We start from the raw sequence: 17,514 nt of genomic DNA on the forward strand, positions 1-17,514 counted from the left end.
TTCAACTCATACAGCTTTATGGCGGTATGGGAATATCAGCTGGGACTATCTCTGCATGTCTGTTAGTCAATAAGCATTCGCTGTTGTAGAAGAAAATCTTGGATGTCATGAAGCCTAATGAATGGTTCAATAACGAAAAGATAGAAAAAAGTTTACTGTAGTTCCTGAGTATTTCCAGTGTTTTAAGCTACCTGTCCCTTGCATGTGAGGGAATGGTTCACAATCAACTTTCTCTGGTAGGAAAGCTCTTTTTATAACTTTAAATACTTGGGCTTGAGCCTTCCCAATTACTGTTCCTACTGACCAGCAAGATTTTGTAAGGATTTGTGTGTACAGCAGTGATGGTTACCAGCTCAACTCACACCTAAGGTAGCTGTCAGCTAGCAAGCTGAGGAAACAAGGGACGTGTGTTTGTAACAGAACAGAGCTCACTGGACTGAAAGTGTAGTGAACTGCTGTTAAAGTGTCTCAACTACCTATTCTAATGCTCACAAGGGGTATGATTGTGAGCTGAGCTCCGAGAAGCAACTGTAGCATAAATATAGCCTGAAAGTTACGTATTAAGCAACTTTCCCTTTTTTTGACCCATTGAAGTGATGTTGGGTTAGGAAAAAGATCATCTCGGTGTAGCTGTGGAAGTTTTGTCTGGCACTGAGGACTCTCAGTTTTGGGGTGGAACGTGGCTGCCACCTGCCGCTGCACACGCTGCACGTCCGTGTGGCATTGGCGGGTGGAAAGAGCTGGCTGGCAGATAAAACAGATGCAGGTAAAATGCTGCTGTGATCAGTGGTCCTTCACGTTTCTTGATAAATTCAAGAAGCTGCCCAGAGGCTGAGTAGAAAATACAGTCAAGTTTAGCAGCTTTGTTGGGCCCTTCTCTCTTTGCTTGTAACATAGCTTTCATTTCTTTAGCTGTTATTCTCTCTACCTTGAAATCTTCCCATGCAAATACTTCCAATTGCTGTATTATTTTGCTTCCTACTTCTACATCTCTTCAAAACCTGAAACTCACAAGCTTGTCCGTGGGGGAAAGAAAAAAAAAAAAAAGTGTTTTGAGAACTAGCCCTTCTCTCAGGACTTCCTTGTAACCTTTTATCCACTTCTTGATCTTCATGTCTTTGAAAATTCTTTTTAATCTGTCTTTAAAACAAAGCTGGGCCACTGATAAGAACTACTTCCTGTTTGCATAACCTCTTTGTGGAATTTCACTCATTACAAAAGATCAACTATTTTTGAAAATGTACTTGATAAAACTTTTCCAGTACTCAGATACATCAGTGATAAATTGTCCATAGAGTAACTGGACTTCACTCCCAAACACCACCTCACAAATGGCTTTGTCCAGACTCACTCACTGCACTGCTACGGTGGCTATGTAACTTTTCAAATGTTGTTATTGACATCCCAGTCACAAAAGGCAATTACTTTCAAAACACTTGCTCAGAAGTTTGGCTTGTACCTTGTATTTTGAAAAGATACGTTGATTTAAAAAGATTCCATAGAGGCTAAAATTGGTGGAATTTGGGCTGTAGCAGCCAATTTGGTAAGGTATTTTTGCCCCACAGTGAAAAAATCGTATCTCATATAATGTCTGTCAATAAATTAAGCACATAAATTGGCAGTTGTGAGGCTTTGGGAGCTGCTGTGGTAATCCAAAGGATACATTAAATTGAGCTTCACTTGTACTGAATTTGGATTGATTTTATTCTAAAACCCTAGAGGCTGTTTGATAAACATATTTATTTTCATTTTCACCAGGAGGTCAAAGAACAAGTCAAACTGCCTAATGCAGTGATCTGCATTTGAATGCCAGTTTAAGCAATTAAACATTTGTATGGCTTTACAATAGATTTTGTAGTCAAGGTTTAGTTTTAAATATGAGGCTGAGTAGCAGGAGTACGTAAGTATCCTCCAAGCTCCATGATGTAACCTTGATTAAATAAACTAATTTGCCTTTGCTGTACCTTTGTAATGTGTAAAATAATACTTTTGCATTTTTATCTCTACACACATAGATGGGTCATTATAACTGATTGGGCTATTCTGTGTCCAACTGGAATAATCTCTGTGTCTGTATTTTCAAGTCCTATGTAGCACACACAGGATCAAATATAACAAAAGCTGCAGCTGCTGCTGCTATGCCAAAATATTTATTTTTTTAACCCTCACACACACACACACACAACCCCCTTCGTTTCAAAGGCAAAATTCTCACTGACTTCAACAGAAGTTGTCATGGGTGTAAGCAAACTTGATTTTGTTCATAAAAGGATTTCCATAAAGCATAATTGCATCACAAGAAGAATGATAAAATATACAGATCTATTCAAGAGAAGAGAATGAAATAGCTTAAAAGGGCTGTTTAAAAGGAAGAAGGACAGGTAACACATACACGATGATTGAAAGATCTCATGTACTCGAGGCGATGCACACACAATGAGGTGATGTGTACCTTACATGGCAATTCAAACAACAGTTTGTCTTTGAAGCTTGGAAGTGATCCCAGTGGAAGGTGATTTTTTTGCATAGTTGCTTATCATGAGAAACAGGCAGCGAGTGTTTAGAGGCCTGGTCTGAGCCCAATGACAAATCACACTGGGGTATGTATGAAAGCCTAACAATATCAACTGATAAATTGCTCAGTAAGGCCCTCCTAAGCTTACAGCTTTCCTCTGAAGAGGACAAGGCTGCAAGGAGCAGAAAGCCACAGAGGCCCAAGGCCGCAGCTGACCAGAGTCGGTCAGGGCTGCCAGGAACTGCCAGCAGCAGCTCCCCTGGAGCCCAGGGTGGGCCCTGAGGCGGCCGCGGGCCCCTCTGCAGCCGGGCCCTCCACGCTGCAGCGCCTCGGGCCGCCCTCTGCCATCGCCAAAGATGGCGGCGGCGACGCCGCAGCTTCAGCACCGCCCGGCGGGCGTGGCGCTTCCGGCGGGGCCGCGCGCTGGGGGCGGCAGCTCCTCCGCGCCGCGGTCGGGGCCCGGTGGGGGGCCATGGGCACGGCGGGCGGCGGCGCCCTGCGGCTGCCCGGGCTGCACGGCTACGCGGCGGAGTTCTCGCCCTACTGGCCGGGGCGTGTGGCCTGCGCCGCCGCGCAGTACTACGGCATCGCAGGTGCGGGCGGGGCCTCCGCGGCGGGGCGCGGAGGGGGGTGGCCGTTCCCGGACGTTCCCGGTAGCGGCTCCTCATGGGGGCTCTGGAAATTGCCGTGTCCGCAACGGCAGCCGGCGTCTGTAAAAGCGTGCTGGGATTTCCCTTTCCGTTGCTTTTGTTTTGCTTTGGTATCAACGTATATTTCTGCGGTGGGCGCGGGTGGCGGCGCTGCTGCTGGCCGCGGGGCGCCACGACCCGCCGGGCGCACGGCGGTGTCTCACAGGGCCCTCGGGGGAGTGCTGGAATAGTGAAAATTTTAAGGGGGAAATACTTCCAGACGTTTCATCCACACCGTGTTCGTCTCTACTGTTGTATTTATTCTCGCCTCCGCCAAAGCAGCACTCCCCCGAGGGCCCTGTGAGACACCGCCGTGCGCCCGGCGGGTCGTGGCGCCCCGCGGCCACCGCAGAAATACAACGGTAGAGACGAACGCGGTGTGGATGAAACGTCTGAAAGTATTTTACCCTTAAAATTATAACTGTTACAGCCTCAGTCACCGAGTGTCCAGCCGCGCCCCGGCGATCGGGTGGCCCCGTTAAGAGGCAAGCGGAGCTTCTCTCAGCCCTTCCAGTGGGAGCATTGCTCCTGAAAGCACTCGTTGAAAGTAAACTTTCTAAATGTGGAATTACTTTGCAAATATCCCGGTCATGTGGGTAAGCAGTACCCATGTGTGTTTTCTCAGAACTGAATGACTTATTTTTTTTTGGTGAGCTGTAGTGCTAGATTCCGGGTGGGCAAAAGCATTACGCTGCTGTATCAGAGTGATGCCCAGGAACCCCGTGCTGCTGTGTCTGTAAGGTGAAGCTCAGGGGGAAAACACGCTTTGATGCTTCATAAGCAAGCTGTTTCTTTTCTAGCCTCACCTACGGGTATACTGGAGTTAAAAAAAAAGGGGAGGGGGGGGCAAAACACAGTCTGATGTAAATTAATTACTGTTTTAGAGAACATAAGACATTTATTTAAGCAACTAATTGGCCTCTTACAAGTTCAGATGCCCTTTGTATTTGCACACAGGAGCTACTTCAGAGCCACAGTAGTTTCCTCTGGCACGGGGGAAACTAGTTGTGATGTTTTCTTTTATTTTGCTGGTTTAGGCTGTGGAACTTTGGCAGTGCTGGAACAAAATGAAGCCAAGATTGTTCTGCTCAGGAGGTAACGCAGGTTTATGCTTTATTTTTGCAGGAGAAAAACTTACTGTGTAACTGTGAATACAAGACACAGCCCAAATATTTTGGGTTATTGTTAGCAATAAAACCCTATTGTATTCATGCTATAGTATCTACTGAATGCAGGTCTTTGTATTTACATACAAATAAATGTGTTTATATTTACACACAAATAATAGGTTTATATTGCATAGATTTTGTTACAGGAAGCAATCTGAATGGCACCCTTTCCATAGTGTAAAACATTTTATAGAAAACTGACAGTGAAAATTAAAAGCAGCTTCTCTGCCCTAACTTGAAATTAAAAGTTTTAGCTTTTTAGGATTAGTGCATTGCCACCTAAATTTATGCCCTTATGGTTGACTTATACTGAAAATAGAGCAGGAAGCTACGTAAAGCCATGGAAGTCCTTCCTAGGAGATTAGGTATTCTAAGGGTCTGAGAGGAGTTTGATTTGTGTTCTGGATGGGAGGAGGAGAAAGGTTAGGAAGGTGGGGTGGGGGTGGGCGTTTAATACTTGACCATCATTGACCTAGAATTTTTTTAAGAAACTTTTGAAACAACAGTTATTTAGATTAAGAGGGCTGCACTAGAAGTGCTTAACAAATAGTTCATCATATTCAGAGAAACTTTTTTTAATTAAATTTAATTATAAAGCAAGATTCTTCAAAGCTTGTCAACACGCTGTTAGTTTTGCTAAGTGCTCTGGTTTAGTACTGTTCATTTCTATGTTTCCAGTGACTCCACTTAATTTGTGGTAGAAGGTCCTGTAACTGCCCGAGCCAGAAGCTGTGTCATGTTCTCCACCAAAATAAAATGTTCTTTGTATGTGCTTTTCCCTCATCATTACTGCAGGGTGCCATGAAGTTTAACCTGAACTTAGCTAAACCTTCAGTGAAAAGAGGGTAAATAAATGAAATATATTCATATTTACCATGAGATAACAGCACCATCATTGATAGTTGTTGCAGAGCAACAAATACACAGTACCAGATCCCATATAATGAATCTGTAGTGTGTTAAAAGCCCTTTTAAGGGAGTGAAGAGATCTTTAGTATGTTCATGACTGCCTTTCGGTTGTTTTTTCGGTGTGTCTTAGCTTCCTAATGGTAGTGTGAACTGGATAGAGCTCTCCCGACATAGCCAGTTTAATTTCTTTATTTACCACAGTTGTTACAGACAAAGGGCTCCTACTCCAGTAGCAACATCCTGGAGAAACTGTAGATCAGAGTGAGATGTGGTACCTCTGCCTCTGTTTGCCGGGCAAGTTTAAGACTGAAATCAGATTTCATATTCTGTGTATGGCAGGCCCTTGGCTCATTTGTGCTTTAACTTAATCAGCCTATTCTAGCATACAGTTGTAAAAGTTGACATTATAACAAGTAAGTTACTTGTAAGGAGATTTACTGGAAACTCAAATATATAAAAATGCTGGTTAGAATGGTAAAGAGGGTGATTTAAAGAAATAGTCTTTGCATGTAACTAGTTCAGACTTCGATGTCGTGCTTTCTCACGGACAAATACCTTCATTGTTCTGATTTAGTTTTGACTGGAATGATGGCCTGTTTGATGTGACCTGGAGTGAGAATAATGAACATGTGTTGATCACTTCTAGTGGAGATGGATCTCTGCAAATCTGGGATACAGCTAAAACAAAAGGTCCACTGCAAGTCTATAAAGAGCACACTCAGGAGGTAAACCAGGCAAACTTGAAAAATTTAATGAACTATCTGATGTTTGAATTATTAGAAGATTTATTTGTGGACTTATAATCAAAAGCAGGGTTTCTTGTCTAACTTTGGGTCCATGGTTTGAATTTATAACAACATTATTTTGCACATGAAGTGAATGTTGTACATATTTGTATATACAATGTAATAGGTACCACTTAATTACATAAATCCAACATATTCAGAAATAGGGTTTGTAGCTTCTTATAGGCTAAGCAATCATTGTGTTGTATGAAAGTACTGCAGTTTGAGAGCGTTATTGGATAGGTCTAAATCAGACAGCTGATGTATGTAGCAGTGTTATCCTTGAGGATCTAGAGTGACACACATTATGCAGATCCTTAGAACTTCTTTTGTATAGAAAATGCTTATCCTTTTCCGTCCTAGCATCTGTGAGGTTCCACTCAAATAACGGTAGTCAAATATTGGGACAGCATGTATTTTTTTAGCCTTGGTTTGGTACTGTTGCATTTGATTTTCTTAAAATTACTGTTAAAATCTTAAAATTTTTGAAAGTTTCTGTATGTGGTGCAAGATGGGTAGAGAAAAATGTTATATTCACGTTCATAAATGTATTTGCATACTTTTAAGGACACCTATACTTGAGTATATTTATCTTCCCTCAAGTGATTTTTCTACCCTTTTTTTTTCTCCACACTTTCCTTCTAACTCTCCACTCACTTCTGTCATCTTTGAATTTAGATGCAGTCAGTTTTACCCTGGATTGTTGACACTTTATCTAAATTACATAAATATGAATTTATGTACATCCTGGTGGATGTGCAGTCAATAACAAAATCCAGTTTTGTATCCACAAAGGTGTCAAGATTTTTTCAGATATGAAGCACAAAGCTAAAAGCTGAGTGACTGCAGTTACATGACAGTCCATCTTCTGTACCTCATTTCTTTGTAATTTTGCTACTTTGGTTTAATACATGTACTATGTAAATAAATAATTTTGAGATATGCGTTTGTAGTTGTGATCAGGACTTTATGATAATGTTCAAAGACTGATCGTAGTAACAGAAAAGTGTAGGCAAGGCATAATATCAAGGGGGGGGGAGGTTGTTCATAAGTTTATTTTTGTTCTGCCACACCATCTGTTGTTTGTGAAGTAAACATTTCCATGTCCAATTCTTAATTTAGCACATAGCATGGGGAGGTGGAAGCATTCAACCATGAGTTAGAAAGACGGTATAGGAAACATGGGCTGGGTGTTTATTGTGGGATATGAAATGTTTGTATTGATTCCTTATAAACATGCCTTAAGAGGATAAATCTCAGAGGGAATATACCTAATAGTTTGTGGTAAACACTGGCAGACAGTGCTGTTTAAAATGATTGACTACTTTCCTAATCCTTAATCCCTGTCTGACATTTCTAATAACAATTTTGTCACTGCATTTTATAATATTTCTAATGCAGGATTGACAGGGATCTGTTTCTTGTTTTCTAAATGAGATCATTGTCCCTCCTCAAAAAGAATGTGCATTTTTAATTTAAAAGCACATCTCTGTTATCAAAGGACAATGTTTATTCCAGCACTAACCAGCTGCTGAATCTTGTGAATAAATGAGTCTAATTTAGTTTGATTTTGATGAAGTCTCACTGGAACGTGAGACAACAGAATGCTTGAATTAAATTTGTCTTGTAAAGTGAGCCTGAACATTTATTTTGAAGTATTTTTTATGTTTTTACATCTTTTTTTTCGTCATCTTTTCATCTTGCCTGAGGCATTTTTTTTCTGCTGTTCAGGCATAAACGAATATTAATGCATTTTATGATTGAAGATAAAGCACTAAAAAATTAACAGCTAAGATTTATGCTGTGTTATTGATCTATCTCAGTTGGTCAACACAGCTTGTATTGAAATGTCTGTAAATGTATGTTGGGTGATAGATTGAAAAGGAAAGAACAGAAGCGAACCTTACTTGGTTCTCCACGCCTTCTGCTTTTCATTCTCTTCTCATTACCTGGACCTGTCACATGCTGAATGGAAAATAGCTCTTGCTTTTTATGAGCCTGTTGTCTGTTCTATTTGTAATTCTTGCCTGAAGGAGAATTTGCCCATGTCCCGCCGCCTGTGATGCAGCAGAGTGCTGGGCAGTCCTAACCATGTCTGCCATATGTACACAAACGCACGTCACAACACGTATTCAGCAGATCTATGTGCTGATGTCTTGTGAGTGAGCTGTAAGCCATACATGTGCTTTGCCTTATCTGTGCAGTAGATCTCATTCATACCAAATATGTGAGGCTAGGTGAATTGTGTGACACAGTTGCATGTTTCTTAGATATATTTCTTTCTGGAAAATCTTGGACATGAATATGAGAGCCAAACACTTCAACTGAGCTGACTTCATAGGGCTGTTGTGTGAAAGACATGTACTACGTAATGATACATTTAGAGGCATTTCCAAACAGGAGCAGCTTAGGAGTTGAACATAGGTCATCCCGCAAATTCAGGTGTAAGGAGAGGAGAAAGGCTAAAGTCTGTGAGGAGCTTGGGAGCCACTTTGGAGAACTGTGATGTTTTCCGTTCTTAAAACATGAGTGGGTGCTTGTGTGGCTCCTTTGTTATTATTTTAATATGAGGAGTCAGGTTGAAAGGGAGCATGTTTTAATAAGCTGTAGTACTTGTAGGTAGCTGACAAAAGTAGAAAAATAAAGACATAAAGGCATGATTTGGGAAAACAAAATAATTACCTTTTTGTTTGTTATTTGGCTTTTGTCAAGTATTGTCTGAATGTCTTGTACATTTAGATCAGGGGTCCTCAATCTACGGCCCGCGGGCCGGATACGGCCCCCAGGGTCCTCAATCCGGCCCCCGGTATTTACAGACCCCCCCGCCGGGGGCTGGGGGGGAAACCAAGCAGCCGCAGATGGCTGCCTGCCACTGCATCCGCGCGCCGGCCCCCTGGTTAAACAGTTTGAGGACCCCTGATTTAGAAGATAAACTCCTCAAGGAAGGGAGCTAGCACAAAATGGTGCTAGAACAATATGCCTTTCAGTATATGGGACGTAGGACACTGTAAAATTGAAAAAAAAAAAGTTGCAGATAAAACTTCGGTGTTCTGTGGGCAGTGGTTGCCTTCCACTAATTGGAAATAAGAAAACAGATGAAAACCAGTGAATTTAAGCTGGATCTAGCATAAATTGAAAAATTTTTGGGAAGGAAAATGCTCAGGAGTAGCTAAGTGTTACCTTGATTTCCTTTCTTATATAAGGCACTCTCCATAGAAGACTTTGGTTTGGCTGGATTTTCTTTTTCCAGTCCAGCTTCTCTGCTTTTTTGTCTGGTGACAAAGGTCCAAACATTTTCACTTTCAGAACAGGGTTGCTGTTGTTTAACACAAATTCCAGCTATCCAAGACAAACACAGCAACTAATATGTTGACTCACAGATTAGATCCAGTGCTGTGCTAGAACTAGATTGTCCCAGCTGGAGTGCAAATCCCCAGTGGTTAGTGGCCTGACTGTTGAGAGTGGTGCCACATACCACTGGTGGGATGTGGCCACGTTTCTGAGAAGTATCATGGGAGGTCTGATTGGGTCAGGAAGTCAAGCAAATAAACTGTTTCAGCTAATATTTATTCACCTTAGCACTGAAATGATTCAAGTCCATCTGCAGCTTATTGAGCCATTTTGGTGTGAGGTAAAATAACAACAGAATGCATCTTCCGTCATGTAGATGAAGATAGAGTACATTTGAAGATGGAAGTTGTGTGTGTTCTTGAGACTTTCAGATTTGAAGTCATTTGAAGAACTACCTTATAGAGTGGGGTTTTTTTCTGAGGCAGCAGAGCTCAAAAATCAGCAGTAAAGGATGCAGTCAAAGTGTTCGCTGTGAAGGTGGGGACCCATTATAGAATAAACTATCAGAGAAGAGGGAACTTATTTCTATCATCTTTGCAAAGTTGTGGCAGATTGGTGAAGTTCCCACTGACGGGAAAAGGGGAAACATAACCTCCGTTTTTAAAAGCGGAAAGAAGGAGGACCTGGGGAACTACAGGCAAGTCAACCTTACCTCTGTGCCCAGCAAGATCATGAAGTAGATCCTCCTGGAAACTATGCTAAGACACATCAAAAATAGGGAAGTGACTTGTGACAACCAGCATGGCTTCACTAAGGGCAAATCGGTCCTGACAAATTTGATGGCCTTCTACGACGGGGTTACAGTGTATGTTGGTGGATAAGGGAAGAGCAGCTGATACCATCTATCTGGACCTGTGCAATATATCAGACGCTGTCCTGCACAACATCCTTGTCTTTAAACTGGAAAGACATGGATGTGATGGATGGACCACTTGGTGGATAAGGAATTCTCTGGATGGTCGCATCAAAGAGTTGCAGTCAACGGCTTGATGTCCAAGTGGAGATGAGTGTCAAGTGGCATTCCTCGGGGGTTATTATTGGGACCAGCGCTGTTTAATGTCTTTGTTGGTGACGTGAGTAGTGGGATTGAGTGCACCCTCAGCAAGTTTGCTGATGACCCCAAGTGGTGTGGTCAATATACTGGAGGGCAGGGATGCCATCCAGAGGGACCTTGACAGGCTTGAGAGGTTGGCCCACGCAAACCTCATGAAGTTCAACAAGGCCAAGTGCAAGGTCCTGCATGTGGGTCAGGGCAATCTGAAGCACGATTACAAACTGGGTGGAAAATGGATTGAGAGCAGCCCTGAGGAGAAGGACTTGGTGGTGTTGGTTGGTGAGAAGCTCAGCATGACCTGGCAACGTGCGCTTGCAGCCCAGGAAGCCAAACATATGCTGGGCTGCATCAACAGGAGTGTGGCCAGCAGACCAAGGGAGGCGATTCTCCCCCTCTAGTCCACTCTTCTGAGACCCCACCTGGAGTGCTGCGTCCAGCTCTGGGGACCCCAGTGTAAGGAGGACATGGACCTGCTGGAGCCAGTCCAGAGGAAGGCTGCAAAGATGATCAGAGGGCTGTAGCCCCTCTCCTATGAAGACAGGCTGAGAGAGTTGGGGTTGTTCAGCCTGGAGAAGAGAAGGCTCTGGGGGGACCTTATAGCAGCCTGCCAGTGCCTAAAGGGGGGCTACAGGAAAGCTGGGGAGGGACCTTTCACAAGGGCATGTATGTAGGGATAGGACAAGGGGGAACGGCTTTAAGCTGAAAAAGGGAGGTTTAGATTAGCTATAAGGAAGAAGTTCTTCACTGTGAGGGTGGTGAGGCACTCAAAGGGGTTTCCCAAAGAAGCTGTGGGTGCCCCATCCCTGGAAGTGTTCAAGGTCAGGCTGGATGGGGCTTTGGGCAACCTGGTCTAGTGGAAGGTGTCCCTGCCTATGGTGGGGGGTTGGAACTAGATGATCTTTAAGGTCCCTTCCAACCCAAACCATTCTGTGATTCTATGATTCCAGCTGTACAGGTAAAAGCAATTTCTTAAAAGCTGAAATGATGAGTCATGATGGAAGTTGAGTTTTTTATTTTATCTTATTTTATTTTTTTGAGGTAATTTATTTGTTTGAATGGTAAAAAAGTGTCACAGAACCCAGGAAAGATGAAAATCAGGGGTATTTTTTGACATGTATTTCTTATGAGAATTAGATATCATAAAAACATATTTACTGTTAGTTAGCTAAAACCTCAAAGTCAACTCTATAGTCAGCTCTGAAGAGAAATGGCATTTACATTGCTAGGAATTAAAAATTGTAGAAGTTTGAATAAAACTGTTTCATAGATAAGAAATCAGTCTGAAATGACTTTTCACAGTGGCAGAAACTTCTAGTGATGGTGGGTCTATGTGGATTTTGTTAGAACTTTTCTTTTTCCTTTCAACATGTTGGCCCTTCTTTATTTTTCTGGATATTTTTCTGAGCCTGCATTTACCTTTAATGCCAGACTGAGATGTTAAGTTCAATTTTTGTTCAGGTGTTGGCATTGTTGGCAGCTTTGTGGTGCTTGACTGGTGTGTTTCTTTTAGCTGATTATGATACAATCTGCAAATGCAAGTGTATATCGTGAAACTTTGGCTAACTAGAGTTTCAGACTTCTATTCTAATGCTCTTTCTAAACTAGGCTGTTGTATCATTTATAGGTATTTAGTGTTGACTGGAGCCAAACTAGAGGAGAACAGCTAGTGGTGTCTGGTTCATGTGATCAAACAGCCAAGCTGGTATGTTGATTTTCTGCTGAAGGTGAAAAATGCAATTTGTTTTGGATCTGATAGTTCTTTGTGTTAAGAACAGCATTGATTCACTTTCCCTCTTCATTTTTACACTGAGACTGAAATTCTGTTTTAACTGAGATACTGCTTTATCCCACAGTTGATATCAGTTCAAGCATACAAATGCTTTTCATGATACATGGTAAAAAAAAGTTCATTTAGTCCTTTTTGTATGTATAAAGCTTTTTTAATGTATGAAACTTTCCTTTCTTATTGAATGTGTACTTCAACAGTTTTCTTTTTACTTTATTCAGTGGGATCCAGCTGTGGGGAAGTCATTATGCACTTTTAAAGGCCACGAAGCGGTCATTTACAGCACTATATGGTCTCCACACATCCCAGGTTGTTTTGCATCTGCCTCAGGTAAACATGATGGTAAAGAGATTCTCAGAACAAAAGAACCCAACCTTTATGTTATTAGGTTAGTTCAGCATTTTGTCCAGCAGATGGCAGTGTGTGTCATACATCTAAATGGAAGAAGACAAGATAAATTTATTGCTGTGGCTGGATTTGTAGGTTCTGTATGATCTGTAAATCATCCTGTTGGCCATTTAAACAGGGATCGGCAGTTTTCTAGCAATTACTTCAGTTACCTTGTGGCAATATTTTCTGTTATTTTATGTAGCTCTGTTCCATTCACCTTGCTTTTGTTACTGACCACTAAATCATGTTATATGCTTTATTTTGTGTTCTGGCTTACATTTTTTTTTTTTTCAAAATATCTCAAGTGTCAGTAGACTGTTAGCTCTGTGAGTAACATAGCCAGTTCCCACTGAACTGTTTTAAGGACTACTGGAGATCTCTGTGCCTTGTTTTTTTGGGAAAGGTAATCATCAATTTTGCTTTCCTGCTTTGGCCAGTGCTATGAATTTTGCTGGTCAATACAATCATAATTGAGTTGGGTGTACCTGAGGCAAAGAGACTGTATGGCAAGATGGCAGTGTTTTACAAACACTGCTCCTGCTTCAGAGACACAAGGAGAACTCTGGAGTGAGACCTCGAGCCTTACTGCTGACTTAGCTGGGCAAGGGGTGCTGTGAGCCACGGAGTTTGCTTGGGAAAGAGGGGCAGTAAGACACTACCTTAATGCAAATATTGGTAGATTAACTTCAGTGGCTTAGATTTCTCTGATTTCAAGTCTGTTAGACCTTTGTACTTGTTTAATTAGAAATTGTTCAGCTCTTATATCAAGAGTGTAAGCAAGGATAAATAAGTTTTCCTGTTACTGAAGTTAAAGAGAGACAATGAGTACACACAGGTACTGGCCGTCATTGTCTTCTATGGGAAGTTTGATGAGAAAGTGCATATGGCTTTCATAAAATTTGAGTCTGGCTATTTCCATCTGACTCTGCTTGCAGGGTTGAACTAGAATGACTAACAAGTTACATGTATTTGTAGTGCTTGAAAGCCAGATGCTGGAGCATAGATATTTTCAACTTATTTAAAGATTCATTGAGGTACGCTTAGTGAGATACCTATCTAATAGGATCTGAGAAGCTTACAGGATTGGGTCCTGTATGCTGTTTGAACAATTGTACTGAAAAGCAACTATATACTACAAAAATACCAGCTAACTACTATTTGGTTAAAGGTAAGTGGAGAAAACAGTGCTTAGTGTTTTTTGCAAATTCTAGGTGTTATGATGGTCTCTTTAAAGTCCTGCTCAGAAGCCTCCCCTCCATGGTAGTCTTACTCATACAAAATTTCTGACAATCTGGGTGAACAAAAGAGCTTTACTGATCCAGCTAGTTATTTCAAATTTGATCCTCTAGAGTATGAAGCCAAATTATCTTCTAATACATTGGCACTTTAACAATTTTGGGAAACATTGATTGTTAGATGCTGTATGTAGTGGTATATACACTGGGTACAGCAACATACACTTGATCTGTTTTTTGAGTGACTTAGTGGGTGCAGCTGTTGGAAATTTTGACTAAAACTCTAAAGACTTCCTATTTTGTGAATTTTACTTTGATTATTGAAAGGGACTAACACATATTGCTGGAGCGTGAAGCTAGTTGCAGTCAGTTTTCACCAATTGATGACTCCATAGTATTTTACAGGGAAAAAAAAAACATGCACAAAAGATGCACAGTATTTTTGTTCTCTAAGTACTACTTAAGTGTGAAATAAAATCCCATAGTGTAATGCTAGGTGTAAAATCATTAGCTAAGAGAAAATAAAGTCTTCAGAATGATGGTGAACTGTCTTATGGTTTCCGAAATAAAACATCTCGTGTGCTTCTAAATAAAATAACTTAAAAACAAAGGCCTTGCATAGAAGTCATGACATGCAGATGTGGAAAATGTTTCTTATTTGCTTTTGGTTTTAGTTTCCATTGGAATTTTTCTGTGGTTTGATTAGATTCCTTCACTGCAGAAATTATATACTGGAAGTTTTTTCTTTGATCAGCAGGACTGTGGGTAGTAGAAGTACTCATGACCCTCTAGCTCTGGGTATAAATGCCATTTCCTTATAGTAAGAAAAGTGTATCAGATGGTTTATGTTCAGAGCGTTTACTTCACTGTTTAGTGTTTAATGGCATTCTACTCTGTCAGTCAAGATATGTGATGAAAGTGAAGTGGAACTGTTCAGAATGCTGGACCTCACTTGAAACTTGCTACGGTCCATATACTTTAAGCAGGAGAGAAAATGATGGAACAGAAAGCTTAATTTCACTGATGACTCATCTATTGAGCTGAAGTTGGAGCTGGAGAAAAACTGCAATCTCAACATGGTAACATTGTGTCGAATGTGCAGCTGTTCCCTTTGATACACTTGCTGGAAGGGTTTACCCCTTTTTTTGTTTGTTTGTTTGTTTTCTGGTCGCTTTTGCAACTTTGTCTTGTCTTGAAAATTAGTACCTGAAACTGAGTCTGTAAGGAAACTTCTTGTACTTCTTTTCATCTCCCTTGGGTTTTTTTAACTTTTAAAACCAATAGCTTTTTGAAGAGTATTGAAACATTCTCTTGAAGAAGGCTGCGCGGCATTAGGCATGTAGTGTGTGTGTATGTGTGTTCTTTCTCGCCCCTCCTGTCGCCTTTCTTTCATTCCACCTCACACATACTTACTCACAACCACAGGCTTATTTATATCTTAATAATATAAACTCTTAGCACTTCAGACCAGAAACGAACTGTTTCTTGTTGTAGCATCTTCAGTTTTGCATGTGTTAGTAAAATAAGTTAGGTATGTTGTTAACGATAGATTAAAAAAAATACTGGTCTTGAAATGCTTCCAATTTACCTAAATTTAAGTGAAGCAATGCATGAGGGTTTTTTATTATTTTTTTTATTAGTATTATTTCAAAGAAAATAAGCAAGAGAGACAGAGGTTTAGGATGCTATGCATGCTTCAGCCTTGCCCTTTTCCTGCCTTTATTTGAATCCACATTGATGCTAGCAGAGGTTTAATTTCCACTTAACTGATTAGTTTGTGAATACTGAAAACAGAAAACCAAACACAACTGCAAGCCACAGTAAAACAGCTGCTCAGAAGGACCATTATGTACCTAGACAACTTTTGCCTGAAGCTAATTGGGTTAAATCTTTGCTTTTGGAAAATTACTTTCTTACACTATTATGAGACTAGAAAAAGAATATCAGTGAAGAAAATGAGAAACCTAAGACTGCAATATAAAGCAGTTGAAAAAAGATTTGATACTAATTGTACTTCTTTTACTTCATTAACTCTCCAGTCTGAATACATACAGGAAAACGAAGTTTGTCTGTAGTGGACAATAAAAAGCAGTTAACTTACAGAAGATAAATATGTCTGATGCATCAGTTAAATTAGCTTTTATTCAGCATCTAATACACTTCCATTTAACATTTACAGGCATGTGTAAGGTACTTTACAATGCTGTAGTTTTCATGTACAATCATTTGTACTCTCAAAAAGCAAGTAAATGGCTTATCTTTTTTGTTTGAAATTGGGAGTTCATAGTAACAGAAAAAATGGTTAATTCTGTATGTGTAAATAACAGCTGTTGTGATGTCAGTAATGATTTCTGAGCTGATAAGATAAGCAGGATGTTCAGGTGTACATGTGGCACTAAACCAGAGTCCTGGCAAATGTCTGCCTTACACTGAAAAAACAGTGATGTGGAAAATGTCGTTAAAGCAATGACATAAATGTTTAACAGCATTTTCATGGCTAAAAGGATTTAATGAGTCATTGTGTCATTTGCCCAAACGTCTCTCTTTTTTCTTTCTTTTTTTTTTTTTTTAACCCAGAGAGCACATTGGTGAGAAGCACATAAAGTGCCACATGCACACAACATTAGTATATAGGCAAACATAAAGCAGTTCTATGAAATTGTTTTCCATGAGTGTGGAGCAATAGGCCTTACGTTGTCCTGTGGTTTATATAAAAAGCATCCATTATAATATCAACTGTATTTATTGCCCTTTAAATTTAACAGTGGGAAGTAACTAATGAGTACCATTTTACCCTAATCTGTGTAACTGCAGTATTCTTTGATACAGATATGAAAATGGCAAATAAAAATATGAGTGGTTTGGATTTGACAAAGCCCAGATTTAGAATAACTGCTAACTTTTATCTGAGCTACGGGACCTCAGTTTTAATGCCGCATTCATTTTTAAATCATTACCACACTCTTTAAGTTGACTGGTTAGGGCACATGCATAGTTTTCATAACATCTTAAATAAATAATGAATAAGGGAAAAGAGTGTTTTTTAAATCTGGCGAGATAATGTCTGTTTTCATCAGTATTTAGGTCAATTAATTGTATTCTTTGCTCAAAAACTTATTTTTCAGACTGAAAGCCCAGGGCAAAAAATTTTCTCATACAACAACAAGATGTGATCGTTTCTGGAAAATTTTTATTATGTTGACAAAAGTGTTGGGGAACTGTAGCTTTGCTGGTTTACAAACGAACTTGTAAATCCAGCCTCCACTCTTTGTAATCCCTTGCATTCATTGCTAGACTTTAAGGTTAGAATTAAAAAACATTGTTGATCTCATATTCTGTTTTATTGCCAGCCCTGACATAGTGAGTTGATTTTTAAAAAGTTTGTCTTCTTGCCTAGTGGTCTTAGTGACAAATGTGTGTAGTTAAGGGGTTGTCAAGCTGTAGTTTCATAAATCAGGCTGGCATGTAGTCTTGGCACACCTTTTTGTGTTTGGGATCCAAATTGTGAAAGAAAACTAAAAATGAACAAATTATTTGGCATGAAATAATGAGCTGGGGAAGGTGTACATTTACTAAGAGGATGGTTACTGAATTAGTTGGAATAGCCTTGAGTGCAGCTCCTCAATAAAGA

At 40.4% G+C, this 17,514-nt stretch overlaps 1 protein-coding gene across 1 annotated transcript in view; it reads left to right on the forward strand.

Annotated features, from left to right (window-relative positions):
* Positions 1-2,958: 2,958 nt before the first annotated feature.
* PEX7 (peroxisomal biogenesis factor 7) overlaps positions 2,959-17,514 on the forward strand; it is a 50,431-nt gene continuing 35,875 nt past the window's right edge. Inside the window, exons 1-5 of the mRNA XM_037391777.1 lie at positions 2,959-3,108; positions 4,242-4,299; positions 5,857-6,007; positions 12,097-12,174; positions 12,480-12,588. Of these exons, the coding sequence (XP_037247674.1) occupies positions 2,988-3,108; positions 4,242-4,299; positions 5,857-6,007; positions 12,097-12,174; positions 12,480-12,588 (517 nt within the window). The 5' untranslated portion in view covers positions 2,959-2,987. The remainder of the gene's footprint in view (positions 3,109-4,241; positions 4,300-5,856; positions 6,008-12,096; positions 12,175-12,479; positions 12,589-17,514) is intronic.

The sequence above is a fragment of the Falco rusticolus genome, chromosome 6, assembly GCF_015220075.1.
Source record: "Falco rusticolus isolate bFalRus1 chromosome 6, bFalRus1.pri, whole genome shotgun sequence".
Classification (NCBI taxonomy): Eukaryota; Metazoa; Chordata; class Aves; order Falconiformes; family Falconidae; genus Falco; species Falco rusticolus.